This window comes from Bos mutus, chromosome 5 (assembly GCF_027580195.1).
Source record: "Bos mutus isolate GX-2022 chromosome 5, NWIPB_WYAK_1.1, whole genome shotgun sequence".
Lineage (NCBI taxonomy): Eukaryota > Metazoa > Chordata > Mammalia > Artiodactyla > Bovidae > Bos > Bos mutus.
Genome location: NC_091621.1, coordinates 54,513,376 through 54,530,004, shown reverse-complemented (window position 1 = coordinate 54,530,004; position 16,629 = coordinate 54,513,376). Strand labels below are relative to the sequence as shown.

The 16,629-nt window shown below is 40.2% G+C and overlaps 2 protein-coding genes across 10 annotated transcripts in view; one reads left to right on the top strand and one right to left on the bottom strand.

Moving 5' to 3' along the window:
* The window catches only part of CEP290 (centrosomal protein 290), a 95,226-nt gene extending 84,269 nt beyond the window's left edge, over positions 1-10,957 (bottom strand). For 4 of the 9 annotated variants that reach the window (XR_011464254.1, XM_070370948.1, XM_070370953.1 and 1 more), the window contains exons 1-6: positions 10,638-10,832; positions 9,916-10,045; positions 9,700-9,777; positions 7,505-7,574; positions 7,169-7,215; positions 4,160-4,303 (exon numbers count right to left, since the gene is read on the bottom strand). Coding sequence is in view for 7 of the 9 variants with exons in the window: in XM_070370948.1 (XP_070227049.1) it covers positions 4,160-4,303; positions 7,169-7,215; positions 7,505-7,574; positions 9,700-9,777; positions 9,916-10,017 (441 nt within the window). In the remaining 2 variants the exon portion in view is untranslated. The other 5 variants (XR_011464255.1, XM_070370952.1, XM_070370951.1 and 2 more) reach the window with 5 other exon arrangements.
* A 111-nt stretch (positions 10,958-11,068) lies between these two features.
* TMTC3 (transmembrane O-mannosyltransferase targeting cadherins 3) overlaps positions 11,069-16,629 on the top strand; it is a 52,008-nt gene continuing 46,447 nt past the window's right edge. Inside the window, exon 1 of the mRNA XM_005910928.3 lies at positions 11,069-11,227. The gene's annotated coding sequence lies outside the window, so the exon portion shown is untranslated. The remainder of the gene's footprint in view (positions 11,228-16,629) is intronic.

The following is a 16,629-nucleotide window of genomic DNA, read 5'->3' as shown; positions in this document are numbered from 1 at the left end:
TATCCCACAGCATTCTTATATCCAAATGTATCCCCAGAGTATCCTATTACCTTATATTATCTTTGAAATTGACAGTGAATATGGCTAAGAAACAGAATAGTATGCCCACTGTATCCTTAGTATTTCGCATTTTATAGCTACTCAGTAAAACTCAGTGACTGGTGAAGGGCAAAAACAAATTGCCAAAGCAACTCATATCCATATTCTATTTCAAGGAACCTAGGAGACGGCAATGGCACCCCACTCCAGTACTCTTGCCTGGAAAATCCCATGGACGGAGGAGCCTGGTAGGCTGCAGTCCATGGGGTCGCTAGGAGTCGGACATGACTGAGCGACTCCACTTTCACTTTTCACTTTCATGCATTGGAGAAGGAAATGGCAACCCACTCCAGTGTTCTTGCCTGGAGAATCCCAGGGACGGGGGAGCTTGGTGAGCTGCCGTCTATGGGGTCGCACAGAGTCGGACACGACTGAAGTGACTTAGCAGCAGCAGCAGCAGCAGTGGCTGGAAAGGTATATTAACTATGTATTCAAGTTATCCCTGAATATTCATTGGAAAAACTGATGCTGAAGCTCCAGTACTTTGGCCACCTGATACAAAGAGCTGACTCACTGGAAAAGACCTTGATGTTGTGAAAGATTGAGGGCAAAGACGGGGATGACAGAGGCTGAGATAACTGGATGGCATCACTGACTCAACGGACATGAGCTTGAGCAAATTCTGGGAGATAGTGAAGGACAGGGAAGCCTGATATGCTGCATTCCTTGGTGTTGCAAAGAGTCAGACAAGACTTAGCGACTGAACAAGTTGTCTGTGTGTGCCTAAGAATAAAGATAGTAGTCTAGGATATGAATGGACAAGATAGTTCTGATTAGCTAACAGTGGGTGGTATCAGTGATGAGAAGTTGATGAATACACAGGCTAGACAAAGAACAATAGCCTAGAAAAAGACACACACCAAAATCTCCCTAAGCAATTCTATTACTGTACAGCATAGGTAGGATCCTTCATGATAAGAAATCTATAGGTCTGTGATGTTTCACTGAGTCAACTAAACAATAATTTGCTAAGAGCTTATTCTTCACTTTTGTTGTTGTTATTTAGTCACTAAGTCATGTCCAACTCTTCAGTGACCCCATGGACTGTAGCGCATCACGTTCCACTGTCCAAGGGATTTTCTAGGCAAGAATACTGGAATAGGTTGCCATTTCCTTCTCAAGTTCAGTTCAGTTCAGTCATTCAGTCTTATCCAACTCTTTGGGACTCCATGGACTGCAGCACTCCAGGCCTCCCTGTCCATCACGAACTCCTAGAGTTACTCAAACTCATGTCCGTTGAGTTGGTGATGCCATCCAACCATCTCATCCTCTGTCGTCCCCCTCTCCTCCTGCCCCCAATTCTTCCCAGCATCAGGGTCTTTTCCAATGAGTCAGCTCTTCTCATCAGGTGGCCAAAGTATTAGAGTTTCAGCTTCAACATCAGTCCTTCCAAATGTACATCTAGGACTGATCTCCTTTAAGATGGACTGGTTGGATCTCCTTGCCTGTCTAAGGGACTCTCAAGAGTCTTCTCCAACACTACAATTCAAAAGCATCAATTCTTCAGCGCTCAGCTTTCCTTATAGTCCAACTCTCACATCCATACATGACCACTGGAAAAACCATAGCCTTGACTAGACGGACCTTTGTTGACAAAGCAATGTCTCTGCTGTTTAATACGCTGTCTAGGTTGGTCATAACTTTCCTTCCAAGGAGTAAGTGTCTTTTAATTTCATGGCTGCAGTCACCATCTGCAGTGATTTTGGAGCCCAAAAAAATAAAGTCAGCCACTGTTTCCACTGTTTCCCTATCTATTTCCCATACAGTGATGGAAAAGGATGCCATGATCTTAGTTTTCTGATGTTGAGCTTTAAGCCAACTTTTTCACTCTCCTCTTTCACTTTCATCAAGAGGCTCTTTAGTTCTTCTTCACTTTCTGCCATAGGGTGGTGTCATCTGCATATCTGAGGTTATTGATATTTCTCCTGGCAATCTTGATTCCAGCTTGTGCTTCTTCCAGCCCAGCATTTCTCATGATGTACTCTGCATATAAGTTAAATAGGCAGGGTGACAATATACAGCCTTGACGAACTCCTTTTCCTCTTTGGAACCAGTCTGTTGTTTCATGTCCACTTCTATCTGTTGCTTCTTGACCTGCATACAGATTTCTCAAGAGACAGGTCAGGTGCTCTGGTATTCCCATCTCTTTCAGAATTTTCCACAGTTTATTGTGATCCACACAGTCAAAGGCTTTGGCATAGTCAATAAACCAGAAATAGATGTTTTCTGGAACTTTCTTGCTTTTTCGATGATCCAGCAGATGTTGGCAATTTGATCTCTGGTTCCTCTGCCTTTTCTAAAACCAGGTTGAACATCAGGAAGTTCACGGTTCACGTACTGCTGAAGCCTGGCTTGGAGAATTTTGAGCATTACTTTACTAGTGTGTGAGACAAATGCAACTGTGAGGTAGTTTGAGCATTCTTTAGCATTGCCTTTCTTTGGGACTGGAATGAAAACTGACCTTTTCCAGTTCTATGGCCACTGCCGACTTTTCCAAATTTGCTGACACACTGAGGATCCTCCAAACCCACATGTCCTGCATTGGCAGGTGGATTCTTTACCACTAAGCCACCATTCGTCACCTTTAGGTGGCATCAATCTACACTTTTTTCACTGCAAAAACTATACAGATATTAATAGCTCACTTTTACATTACTTCCAAACTATCTAATAAAATAGATACATCAAGAATGGGAATTTGGGACTTCACTGGAGATCCAGAGGTTAAGACTGCATGATTCAATGCAGGGGTCATGTGTTTGATCCCTGGTAGGGGAACCAATTGTAGGAGAACGGAGAAGGCAGTGACATCCCACTCCAGTACTCTTGCCTGGAAAATCAGATGGATGGAGGAGCCTGGTGGGCTGCAGTCCATGGGGTCGCTTATAGTTGGACACGACTGAGCGACTTCCCTTTCACTTTTCACTTTAATGCATTGGAGAAGGAAATGGCAACCCACTCCAGTGTTCTTGCCTGGAGAATCCCAGGGACGGGGGAGCCTGGTGGGCTGCCGTCTATGGGGTCGCACAGAGTTGGACACGACTGAAGCGACTTAGCAGCAGCAGGGGAACCAAAATCCCACATGTCCCATGGCACAGCCAAAAAAAAAAAAGAATAGGAATGTTTTTCCTTATATATCAGTCTATGATGAATTCTTTTTAAATATCAACATTACCTCATAATCAATGTCATTTACTTATATTTATAACAATCTATTTCCAAGAGAACAAGGACAAAATAAGATTATCACGACATGATACAACATTGACCTTATAAAGGACACAAAAAGCTTCTGGGCATCAGGGATGGGACAACTAATACACATATACACCAAATTTTTTACTAAGTCAGTGACAGTGGAAGCAAAAAAAGAAAACATATTATTTTCTAAAAGGAAATATAAATTTATCTGCAAAAATATAATTTTTTTCTGAAACTAAACTTAAGTGAACATTGAATTATTTTATAAATAACAAGTATAACATAAGAGGGAATAATAAACTATGCTTGTATAAAAGATGACACATTATGATTTAATATATGATTTGATTTACAAAATGGTGACATTAACACTCTTTAAGAACCTCTATATTACATAAAGTGAGGTATGCCTGAAAATAAAAAATTTGATTATTATTGAATATATCATTAAAGATTAATTTCCAAGTCTACCACTAATATAAATAAAAACTTCTTTTTTCCCAAATTATGGCAAATAAGAAAATCAATTGATTTTGAATGCCTAATTTTTTCAAATCAATATTCCAGGACAAATCATCAACTTTATGTAAAGAATTTTTAACATCTGCAGAAAAAGATACCTCCATATATAAAGAATTAATGTCTAGGTCATATTCATTCACTAGAAGTACTTGATCCATTGTATTTTAAAGACGTGATGACAACATCAGCTATGATATAAAACCTTAGAAATACATATAGATCAATTTCCACAAATACATAAAACTTGCTATCATTACTAAAAATGATAAAATGTATAAACAGGTAGTGTTTTTTGGTAACTTGAACAGTTAAGAGTCAATGGAAAAATGTGCCTCACTTGTTCATTAACTTTCTTTTCTTTCTCCAACTCTTTTTCCATGTCCTCCAATTCTCTATCTTTTTGTTCCAATTGCTTTTCAAGTTGGCGAATTTCATCACGTAAAAACCGAGTGTCACGTCCACCTGCAGAGTGCTGTGCCATCTGAAAGTAATAAACCAAAAGTATAAATTAATTCATTACATTTGGAGATTCAAATGAATCAACAGCAAATAAGTATTTTGACTTTTAAATTTTATTATAATCAGTACCAAGTGTTTAAAATCAAGCTGCTGAAGAACCATTTTTATTAAGCTTATTTAGGCTTTAGTTCACAGACAACCCTTTAAGCTCTTCCTAAGCCACCCAGAGCTACAAAGAATTGAGTGTCAATCACTCAGATTCTGTTATAGCTGAGCCACAGGCATCAGGGTAAACTACAAAGGCATACAATGGTCTATGCAATGAACTATTTAGGCTTTCCCTGAGTACCAGAGCTCTGAAACAACACCAGAATCCACCTGAGCCTCCACCCTAGTCACTGACCCATGGAGCTTAAATTAAGCAGCCCTTCCCCTCATATCACTGACTCATATTTACACCAGTGCTATCTAAAAGAACTTCTAGGATAATGGAAATGTTCTCTGCACTGCCCCATATACACGTCTCTACTGAGCACTTGAAATGCAACTAGTGCAATGAAATGATTTCTTAATTTAAGTTGTAATTAATTCACACCGTAATTAATTTAAACACTAACAGCCACACATGGCTAGTACTATCATATTAGACATCCAGACAGATTACCTTTAAAATATTGCAGCAGACTAAATACATTTTGCTTCGTATTCCAGTTACTTTTGGAGAAGGCAATGGCACCCCACTCCAGTACTCTTGCCTGGAAAATCCCATGGACAGAGAAGCCTGGTGGTCTGCAGTCCATGGGGTCACCAAGAGTCAGACACAACTGAGCGACTTCACTTTCACTTTTCACTTTCATGCATTGGAGAAGGAAATGGCACCCCACTCCAGTACCCTTGCCTGGAGAATCCCAGGGACGGCGGAGCCTGGTGGGCTGCCATCTATGGGGTCACACAGAGTCAGACACGACTGAAGTGACTTAGCAGCCAGTTACTTTGGGTCATGGTCGAAAACACCAAAAATCCTCTGGTCCTCTAATCTGTCTCTAAGTCATCTCCCTGCCATTCAGTTCTGTTATTCTTCTATGTTAACCAAATTTTTCATACTCTTTACCTCCCTCAAAAAGCCTTCCATTATGCTCTCAAAGCAAACCTTCTTCCAAGATAAACTAGTATTTTACTTCCCCAGCCTTTCCACTGACTTATTCTTTCTACCTCCTTGCTTTAGCTATAGTTTGGCTCTTTTAGTACACTACTTCATTTGGAACTTTTTCAGATTGGAAATGCTTATTCTTTCAAATCTCATATACCTAGGGGTTAAGAAAAGGTGTTGATTTACCCCAAACTATAATTTCTAGGCTATCATTCCTCCGCCATCCTGTAAAAACTCCTCCTGCTGCTTTGAATCTCACGTGATAGCCAGCTTTCTTATCACGACCTATTCATGGTAGTAGCAAACTACCAACTTCTCAGTCATTCCTTCACAAATTCACTGAGAAATTTTGGCACGTGGCTCACAGTCTTCCATCAAAAGTCCCCAAGCAATTTCTACACATATGTAACTCTCATTCTGGACTTTCTTTTTTAAAACTCTTCTTGTCTGCATTATAGCCTCACACTCCCATCCCCACACCAGGACCTTGTCCAAGCAGAAACATTCTTCAATTATTCACAAAACATCTGCCCTTTTACCTCACAAGACCCTTTAATCCCTTGACTCCTCTTCTCCTTAATCTCTCCCTAACATCCCAACCTTGATTTCCTTGCCTATTTAGCTTTTTATAATCACTGCTTCAACCAATATCTCCAACTGCCCTATTCTGTTCTGTAGCAGTTGCCCTGCTAAACACTAGCACAGACTTGATCTGACTCCGTTAGCTCACTTGTGCTTGTGCTTAGTTGCGTCTGACTCTTGGTGATCCTTGGACTATAGCCCACCAGGCTCCTCAGTTCATGGGATTTTCCCAGCAAGAACACCAGAGTGGGCTGTAGCCCACTTTTTCTGGCCGGGAAAATACCACGAACTGAGGATCAAACCCGCATCTCCTACATCTCCTGCATTGCAGGCAGATTCCTTACCCACTGAGCCATTGAGGAAGCTCTCATAATTCAGTTAACAAGTACTTATTGAGAAAGACTGGTATTTCCCTAGAAGCTGGATATACAATAAGGAATAAAAAATAAAACCATCTGAATCCATACAGCTAATATGTGAAAGAACCAAGATCTGAACATTCCAGATCCTGAAATCTCCAATTCATTCTCCATATATTTTAGGTTTTATCCGACTTCCTTAAAGTTTGACTACACATCTCCCACTCTTAGCAGATGACCTCTTCATCCTCTCAAATTCCAGGCACTAAACCTACCGACATGAAAAGCTTCTGTAAACATCCATTCTTCCTTCCTTCCAAGTACAAAGGAAAAAAGGTCCTTCCTCCTTATAAAGACTAATCCATTTGTATCACATTCTTTCCAATAATCTCCATAATTTCAATGTATTCAGTTCCTTCACTGAAAATTTATGTTCACATTTCGGCTCTTGGCTTTCTCAAAAAGCTCCTCTTCTCCTACACCTTTCTGTCACTGTTCCTCAAATTCCAACTTGCCTCACTACACCTCAGTAATAGTAATCTCTCTGTATATTTCTCTAGACTGTAAGCTCCATGAGGTTACTCAACATTTTTATTTTGTTCACAATTGGATGTGCAATCCTTAATAGAATTTAAGGTACATAAAGGCATGTAAAATATATACTGAACAAGTAATTATAAACACAGTATCATTCCAGTGATTTTCCAGCCAAATATAATGAAAAAAATCTGAAAATAATAATTGAAAATGATAATATTTACAACAATTATACCCTAAGAAATACAAAAGAACATACCTCTAGTTCATTTTCCAGTTTCATTACTTTAGTTTTTAATTGATTTTCTATTAAAAAAGATAAACGTTTGAATTGGTTAGATCTCAAAACAAACTTTTAAATAAATTTCAACAAAATAATAAAATTATTTTTTAAAGTCTATCATATTTATAATAAGGTAACAGAAGAGAAAGTAACTATTTTGTACATTTCCCATGAAACAGGAGTTCCAGAAAAATCTTTCGAAATAAACTATACACATTTTATAGAGTCTATATTAAAGTTGATTCTCTATTGCTTAGTGAATAAATGGAATCTACTCTAACACCACAGTAATCCTTTCTCCAAGGCACTTACCAAATTTTGCTTGTTCTTCTCCAGCTTTTTCAACTTCTTCCAAAGCTAGCTCTACTTCTTGAGCTTTCATCTAAACATTAAAAAAAGTTATTTCAGTATGCCTTTACATCAGAATATAAGCACTAAAAATAAGAATTTAGTTTTATTTTCTATCCTACTACTTAGGGCCTGCAATGCCTGGCACAAGGAGACATTCTGCGAATATGGGCTGAATGAATAGGTGAATTTCTTACTTAAGGCTATAATTTCTAGATTCCTAAAAGTTTGAAACATCTTTGATTCCTCTTTTTCCCTCAAGTCTTATATCAAACATTGCAACTTTCCCTTTGTAATGTTTTCAGCTATCTCTTTTTTCTATTTTAATTTTCATTACTCTAGCCCATAACTTATGTCTAACTTCTTACATAATGTTATGTCTAAACCACTTCAATTCTCTTCAATGTGTCATTTAACAGAACTAATTTAACCCTCTGAATGCAACTGTATAGCTCAAAAACCTTTAATGGCTTCTAACTGTTGAGCATAAGATATGCCTTTAAGGCCCTGGACAGCTTATTCCAACATCTGTTTCTTCTACAACCTGCTATAAACTTTCTGCACTTGTCTCCTCAAATGTAAAGAATATGCATATTTTCTATCCCCAGTTTTTATTTACGGTAACTTTCAACTCTAGAGGGCTTCCCTTGTGGCTCAGCTGGTAAAGAATCCACCTGCAATGTGGGAGACCTGGGTTCAATCCCTGGGTTGGGAAGATCCCCTGGAGAAGGGAAAGGCTACCCACTCCAGTATTCTGGCCTGAAGAATCCCATGGACTGTACAGTCCATAGGGTTGCAAAAAGTCAGACAGGACGGAGCGACTTTCATTTTCACTTTCAGCTCTAGAGGGCTTCCCAGATGGCACTAACGATAAAGAACCTGCCTGCCAATGCAGGAGGCATAAAAGATGTGGGTCGGGAAGATCCCCTGGAGGAGGTCAGGACAACCCACTCCAGTGTTCTTGCCTGGAGAATCCCATGCACAGAGGAGCCTGGAAGGCTACAGTCCATAGGATTACAAAAGGAGCCTGGCAGGCTACAGTCAATAGGGTTACAAAGAGTCAGACATGACTAAAGTGACTTAGCACGCATGCACGCTAGCGCTAGAAGCTCGTAAACACTTTACCATTGCCTCCACTTACCAAAAACTACTCAACAAGTCTTTGACCTTTATAAGGTATGAGAGTGAGCATTGTTGAGTTGTGTCTGACTCTTTGCGACCCCATGGACCGTATAGCCCACAGGATTCTCCAGGCCAGAATACTGGAGTGGGTAGACGTTCCCTTTCCAGGGGATCTTCCCAACCCAGGGATCAAACCCAGGTCTTCTGCATTACAGGCAGATTCTTTACCTGCTGAGCCACAGCAAAGCTCTTAAAAATCAGTTCAGTTCAGTTGCTCAGTTGTGTCCGACTCTTTGTGACCCCATGAATCACAGCATGCCAGGCCTCCCTGTCCATCACCAACTCCTGGAGTTTACCCAAACTCATGTCCATCGAGTCGGTGATGCCATCCAGCCATCTCATCTTCTGTCGTTCCCTTCTCCTCCTGCCCCCAATTCTTCCCAGCATCTAAAAGGTATTCTCACATCTAAATCTCTCCCTCTCCTAACAAATGTGTACAGTGGTTGGCTACTCTAACAAATTATAACATAATTAAAATAAAACAGGCTTCCCTGATAGCTCAGTTGATAAAGAATCTGCCTGCAATGCAGGAGACCCCGGTTCGATTCCTGGGTTGGGAAGATCCTCTGGAAAAGGGATAGGCTATCCACTCCAGTATTCTCGGGCTTCCCTCGTGGCTCAGCTGGTAAAAAAAACTGCCTACCATGTGGGAGACCTGGGTTCAATCCCTGGGTTGGGAAGATTCCCTGGAGAAGGGAAAGGCTACCCATTCTAGTATTCTGGCCTGGAGAATTCCATAGACTATCTAGTCCATGGGGTCACAAAGAGTCGGACTGGACGGAGCAACTTTCACTCACTAACGTAAGACATCCATATGCCTTTTAATACACAACTATTCTGTTTCCCCTACACAGTCTTTTAGGAACTTTAGCTGTCATTTAGATTTTACAAAGTGCTTTAGAGATTAACTTATCTAAGAAGAGATTCTTAAGCTTTCTCTAAAAGTTAAAGCTATTATTAAAGTACTGCATACAAACCTTCATTAGTGATTGAGTAATTCTAAAAAGGTGTATCATATTTTCTTGACTTTCACTTTTTAGCTCATTTACTTCCACCTAAGAGAAAAGCAACAATTTCATATTTTATAATTCTTAAAATATAAGAATTCTTTCAGTTGTACCATTCAGCGATTTCAGGGACAATTTAATCATAGTTGTATGTATGTAGCTATGCTTTATTTATCAATTAAGTACCTTGGATAAGGAAATTAATAAATTATCTGCCAATTCTTCTTGACGAGGCAGCTCATCTGGGTCAACCTTTCTTATTTCTTTCCAGTTTATATTAGGCGGCATCTTGAATTCTTTCACTGTGCTTTACCTTCTATAACAAAACAAGTGGGTATTAGCATTTACAAGGTAAGTAGCATTACTGTTTTTACAGTAATTTAAAGTTGTTACAGATCAGATTATTACAACTCTCTACGGAATTTGCAAAAAGTTATTGCTTCTTAATTGTGTAACAGATATGTCGATTAAATAGCCTGTATGAAAAGTACAACAGTTGCAAAAAATCATCAGATATTTTATCGGCCAAATAACTTACGAAGGCTTCCACGCTTAAACTTCCACGCTTAATCTATGTCAGAACTAAGATTCTGAGTCCCGCTCCTCCACGCCCCCTTACCACCTCGAACACCTAATGGTGCCAAGCGCGGGGGTGCTTGAAAGGCTGAAATTGAGCCCTGATTCTGAGAAACAAGAGCTAGAATTAAAAAAAAAAAGTGAGGAAATTTACGACTGAAACGAGTGCAGTTGGGCCTGGGAAATCAGGGCTGCAGAAAAAGGAAAGCAAACCGATTGCGGACAGGCGGCTAAGGAATGGGGAAACTAAGCTGTTATCTATCTGGACCCCGAAGGTTAAAAAACCTGCGTGGGAAGAGACTATCGGTTTGCGCTCACGAGGATCCACCTACCTACACCAAACCTGGCAACCAGCGGCGGCCGTTCAGCTACCATACCCACTCGGCCCGGCCCAGCTGCCAAACCTGACCGCTCTCCAGCGCCGTTCCTATCGGACACGGGATCCAGCCAACTGGTCCGGAGCGAGTAATAACGACGGCGGCTGCTAGGCGACACCATTCCCCACCCCGCCGAGGCCGCAACAAGAGCCCGGATGCTAGCGATGCCTACATTTCACGACCGTGGGTGATGCTTTACGTTCAGATTCCCCCGCGAGTTCCCTGCACTGTGTGTTATGGACGAAGTGAAGGCGTGAGGTGAGGACTCCAAATCCCAAAATGCAGTTCTGCTTGGAGGCCGGGACTTTTAGGACGATGAAGTCTCTGAGAAGTGGAGGTAGGCCGTTCCCGGCGTGCAGTGCGGGAGGCTGCGGCGGTACCGGGGTGCGGGGGAACCGCCCGGAGGCGGGAGGCGCTGCGGCCGAGGCGTGTCTGCGCTGGTGACCTGAAAGAGGCCGAACATGCCTGTGCCTTCGGTGGCGTCGCTCGACGGACCGCTTTTCCCGAGGTTTCTCTAAGTCAACCCCGCGTGGAACTGCTCCCAGGTGAGGTCGGGCTATTGGTTGGTGGCTGGGGAGGAGTTGACGGGAGCGGTCCCGGGTGAGAGAAGCTCCTGCCTTTGGGGCTGAGGGGCCCAGCCAGAGTCTGAAGAGGTGGGAAGACGCCGCCCTCTCCTTGGGCGTTCGCTGGCGACGCCCTGGGTGGTGCCCTCTGTAAGAAGGCAGAAGTTTTAGCTTCTTTGATTTCATAGTCTGTCCCTGTACGGTGGACTGGGGGCCGCGAGCTTGGCAGGGGGCGAGTGAGAATTTGGGAAGAGGACACCGCATCCTCCGACCTCGTACGCCTTACCTGTAGCCCCATTATCTTCGCGGGTTGACGAACTTGAAGGTTGAGCGAAGATTCCAGAGAGGAGAGGTTAGAACTTGCCCAGGCGACTGCTAGGGGGTAGAAAGATAAGGCACCTCTGTACTCAGCAGCCCTGTTGCTGTCACTCGCTTGGTGACCAAGGGTGGCTTTCCCTAACAACTGCCTTCTTAAACGCTTGCAGCTTTTCTTTGTGCAAGTTTTGCCCATCGGGCTGCTCTCAACCATTCTGGAATGTGATACAACGCTAGGAAAACTTTCTTAAGCTGTAGACTTGAAATCTGAATACATTTTCAACTGTTTGGACCAGTGCATCCATCTTTGTAAAATTTTAAGCACTTTCTTTTCATTTGCTAACTGTAATTGATACCGAAGTTTACTTTTGAAAATAATTTCTTTCCAAACCATTCAGTAGAAAATAAAAAACATAATTTTGTGATCCATTTAGAGACGTTCATCGGATTTGTAGTAGTGATCATTTTGTCTAGTCCTTTCCTGGAAGATGGTATGCCAAACATTAACCCTTTTTTGACTATGCCGTATGTCCCCATAAATTATCTTATAAATGAAGGCTTGTACCTGTTGACAGATCTGTTCTTTCTGTCAGTTTGCTTTTTTTAGATCCCACATATAAAGGAGATCACAGTTGTTTTTCTTTCTCTCTCTGACATTTCACTTAGCATAATGCCATCATGTTCCATCCATGTTGTCATGATGTCATAAATGGTAAGATTTCTTTTTGTGTGTGTCTGAGTAATATTGCATTGTGTGTCCATACTATTCATACATGTCCTTTATCCTTTCATCCATGCATTTATACTTAGGTTGTTTCCGTGGGTTGGCTATTGTAAGTAGCGCTGAATGAGTATCTCTTCAAAAGAGTGATTTAGTTTTCTTCAAATATATACCCAGAAGTGGAACTGCTGGATAGTATGGTAGTTCTGTTTTTAAGTTTTTGAGAAATATGTATCATTGTTTTCTATGATGGTTTCATCAGTTTGCATTCCCACCAGCATACACAAGTGTTCCCTTTTCTCTACATTTTTGCCACCAATACTTATCTCCTGTCTTTTTGATGATAGTCATTCTTACCAGGTGTGAAGTAATTGATACTCTGATTGTAGTTTTGATTTGCATTTCCCTGACTTTGCGTGATTATGAGCACCTTTTCATATACCTGTTGGCCATTATATGTCTTTGGAAGAAGTTCCTGTGCCGTTTTTGAATCAGGTTTTGGTTTTTTGTGATTCAGTTGTATGAGTTTTTATTTTGAATATTAACCTGTTTTCATATCTATTTTTGCAAATATATTCTCCCGTTCCATGGATTTCCTTTGTTATGTGAAAATGTTTTAATTTGACATAGGACCATTTATTTATTTTTGTTTTGTTTTTGTTGTCTTTGGTTCCAAATCCAAAAAGTCATTTCCGGGACAAATGTTGGGGAGCTTACCCCGTATTTCTACTGGAAGGATTATGGTTGCCAGTTGTATGTTCAATTCTTGAATCCATTTTGAGTTGATTTTTGTGAGTGACGTAAAACAGGGGTTAGTTTCATTCTTTTGCTTGTGGTTCTGTTTTCTCAAAACCATTTATTAAAGAGACTATTCTTTCCCCATTGTATATTCTTGATTCTTTTGTCTGTTTCTGGCCTCCTGAGTCTGTTCTATTAATCCGTGTGTGTGTGTGTGTGTGTGTTTTTTTTTTCATGCTAGTTGCAAACTGTTTTGATTACCGTAGCGTATTCATTATTTCATTTAATCTTCATAATAACTCAGTGAAATAGCTGCTTATATTGTTCTCATTTTCCAACTAAGTTAAGAAACCTAGGCTTGGAGAGTTTAAGAACTCTGCTCAGACTTGAGTAGTATGATTGCACACGAATCTTTCTGGTTAAAGGATATGTTTATAACTGATACATGGCTTTCTCTTGCATGCTGGATACCAATACTTGTAATGTGCTTATTCCTCTGTCTTGCTGTCTATATTAAAATATGTATTCTGATTACATAACTTTGTTTACTCAAGAATTTGAATTAAATATTCTTCATATTCAGTGTTTTCAATTCATAATTTAGCAGGGGGAGGCAGAGAGGAAAGCTAGTGTTTCTGGAGCACATATGTCATTTACTGTGCTTAAAACTACATACTTGCTTTTGTAGTAGTAATCTGTTATTTTTGCTGCATCACCTTATTTTTGTTCTTGTTTTTTCATTCATTGTGACTGTTATTTTCTATTTATTATTTTTGTTCTTGTCTGTTTTAGTCTTTTCTACCTTTACCTCTCCTCACTTTCTTATTCACATTTAGGGTACCTGGCCTAATAGTAAGTTTTATTCTCATTTTTCAAAACTGAATGAGTATAGGTTCAGAGAACCTAAGTAATTTTGTAATACTTACTGAAACTAAAGTTATAACCCACATCTCAATTGCAGTACTGATTAAATGCAAAATCTCACTTAAATTTTATAACTTTGTTATTGTTGTTCAGTCTCTTAAGTCACGTCTGACTCTTTGTGACCCCATGAACTACAGCATGCCTGGCTTCTCTGTCCTTCACTATCTCCCAGAGTTTGCTCAAACTTGTCCATTGAGTTGATGATGCCATCCAACCATCTCATCCTCTGTCACTTCCTTCTCCTCCCACCCTCAATCTTTCCCATCATCAGGGTCTTTTCCAGCAAGTCAGCTCTTCACATCAGGTGGCCAAAGTATTGGAGCTTCACCTTTGGCATCAATCTTCCCATGAATAATCAGCGTTGGTTTCCTTTAGGATTGACTGATTTGATCTCCTTTCTGTCGAAGGGACTCTCAAAGAGTCTTCTTCAGCACCACAATTAGAAAGCATCAAATCTTCGATCCTCAGCCTTCTTTCTGGTCCAGCTCTCACATCTGTACATGACTACTGGAAAGATCATAGCTTTGACTCTTCGGACCTTTCTAGGCAAAGTGATGTCTCTACTCTTTAATACACATTACTCATTCTAACAGTATTTTAGGGCTTATTCACTCTGCTAGACACTGGGGATGCAGTAGGAAATGGCTTAACTAAGGTCTAGGCTCTAATGCACTGTAGTATGTTTGTACTTAACTGTGGACAAAGAAATTTAACTCAGGTTCTAGTTCAGTCACTTCCTGTGTATAATTTTGAGGAAAATCCCTAAAACCCACTGTTATTCTTCATGTAGTTTTCTAAATCGCTCAATTTTCACCAAGAGAAGGGATTTATCTGACAGTTTTGTAAATGTCTTTACTATAGGAGCACTTGCCTAAATCTGCCTTCTTTCATCTCTTTGGTTTTATGAGCAGTTTTATCTTCCCAGAATCATTTCACAAGAAAGGCTTGCCTTTTATAATTGATACTTCTGTTCTCTGTACCAACCAACCTGCATTCTAGATGTAATTTCCATCCCTTTTATGCTACCTTATCAAGAAAAGGAATAGTAACTTACTGTTCCAGTGTCTAACATAAAGCATGGTGTTGAAAAATTTAGTCTCTACTGTGTACAGAAAATGTTTTGTTTTGCCTTGCACTCATGGAGAGGAATCAGTGTGCAGCAAGCAAACACTTGTCTTCTTTCAACATGAGGAGACTGGAAAGATTAGTAGGAGTCAGTGTGAATACAGACCATGCAAGCCAAAGTTTTACTTTTGAAGAAGATACAATCATGAAATTACTGAGCTGAGAAGACGTTCCTCTCCAGGCTAAATACTCCCAGATTTTATATAATATAAGTATTTCATAAAATAGTCCTATAGATTTCTTTTTTCCATGATTGTATTGTCGGGATATGGAAGAGTGAGCACTCACTACAATTTTGAAGGAATTACATTGTTTTCTGTGTTCGTAATGTGTTTATGAGTGGTCAGTTGCATTTGGATTCTTTGCATATAGTGACATTGCATTTGGTAAGCCAGTCAATCTTTCCATCCACTCACACTGTGCATCTGTGTGAATATGCTTTTGTGCCTAGGAAAAGAACTGGAAGTTCCCTTTGGTCTGTTTGTGCTGCCAACAGAATACCGTAGATTCGGTGGTTTATAAGCAGTAGGAATTGCTCACAATTCTGAAGACTGAGAAATCCAAAATCAAGGCATAGCAGATTCAGTATCTAGTGAGGATCTGGTTCATAGCAGGCATCTTTTCACAGTGTCCTCACATGGCAGAAGGGGCACTGGATCTCTCAAATCCATTAATAGGATTAATGCCCTTATAATAATATGAAGCTCCACCCTCATAACCTGATCACCTCCCCAAGGCCCCCTCCTCCAAATAACATCGGGCATTAGGATTTAACATGAATTTGTGGGTGGGGGAGACACACAAACATCCAGTCTATAGCATTCAACAGGGATGTGTTACATTGTTACAGTAAAGTGAATCTCGCTGCCCTCTCTCTGTGTCCTTATGTAACCCTCTCCCTTTGCCCTAACCTCTTCCCTTGCAGGTGACTCTTTTGGACAAAACCCAAGATGGCTCCAGAACTGAACTCAGGATATGTATGAGAAGTAGCTCTCCTCCCTTTCTCTCATAATATGCTTCCTTAGAGAATCTTCAAAAATTCTATTGTCTTGACCCTTTATAACCTCTCCCACATTGTTTCTGGGTTTACCTTGCTTGATTGATAGTAAAAAAAAAAAAAAAAATGCAGTATGCAAGAACTTGAAAAGTGCATGTGCATTGGGACTTACCATCTGGCTTTGCTGACAGTACCATTTAAAGTTCAGGTTAACCTATTGAAGAATATGACTACAAGAAGTAGAAAGGACTAACTGCTCTTAGCTACATTTAAAGCTTGATTTGCCTAATTTAAAGCTGCATTTGTAATTTTAGTATTTTCATTTTTATTCAGGGACTTCAGATGCCTGACTTAACAAGCAAAACTTTCTCAAAATTTAAACAACTTCTATAAAGCTAGAAAACTATACTTAAAACTATGGCAACTGCCTTGGTCTTACAAAAATTTCAATATTTGTAAACTTGGCTATAAATTCTTATACTTTTCAACTAAAAGTCTTAAATCCAGAAATTGCATGGTCGATAATTTAATATTATGGATAGGGAGGCCTGGCGTGCTGCAATT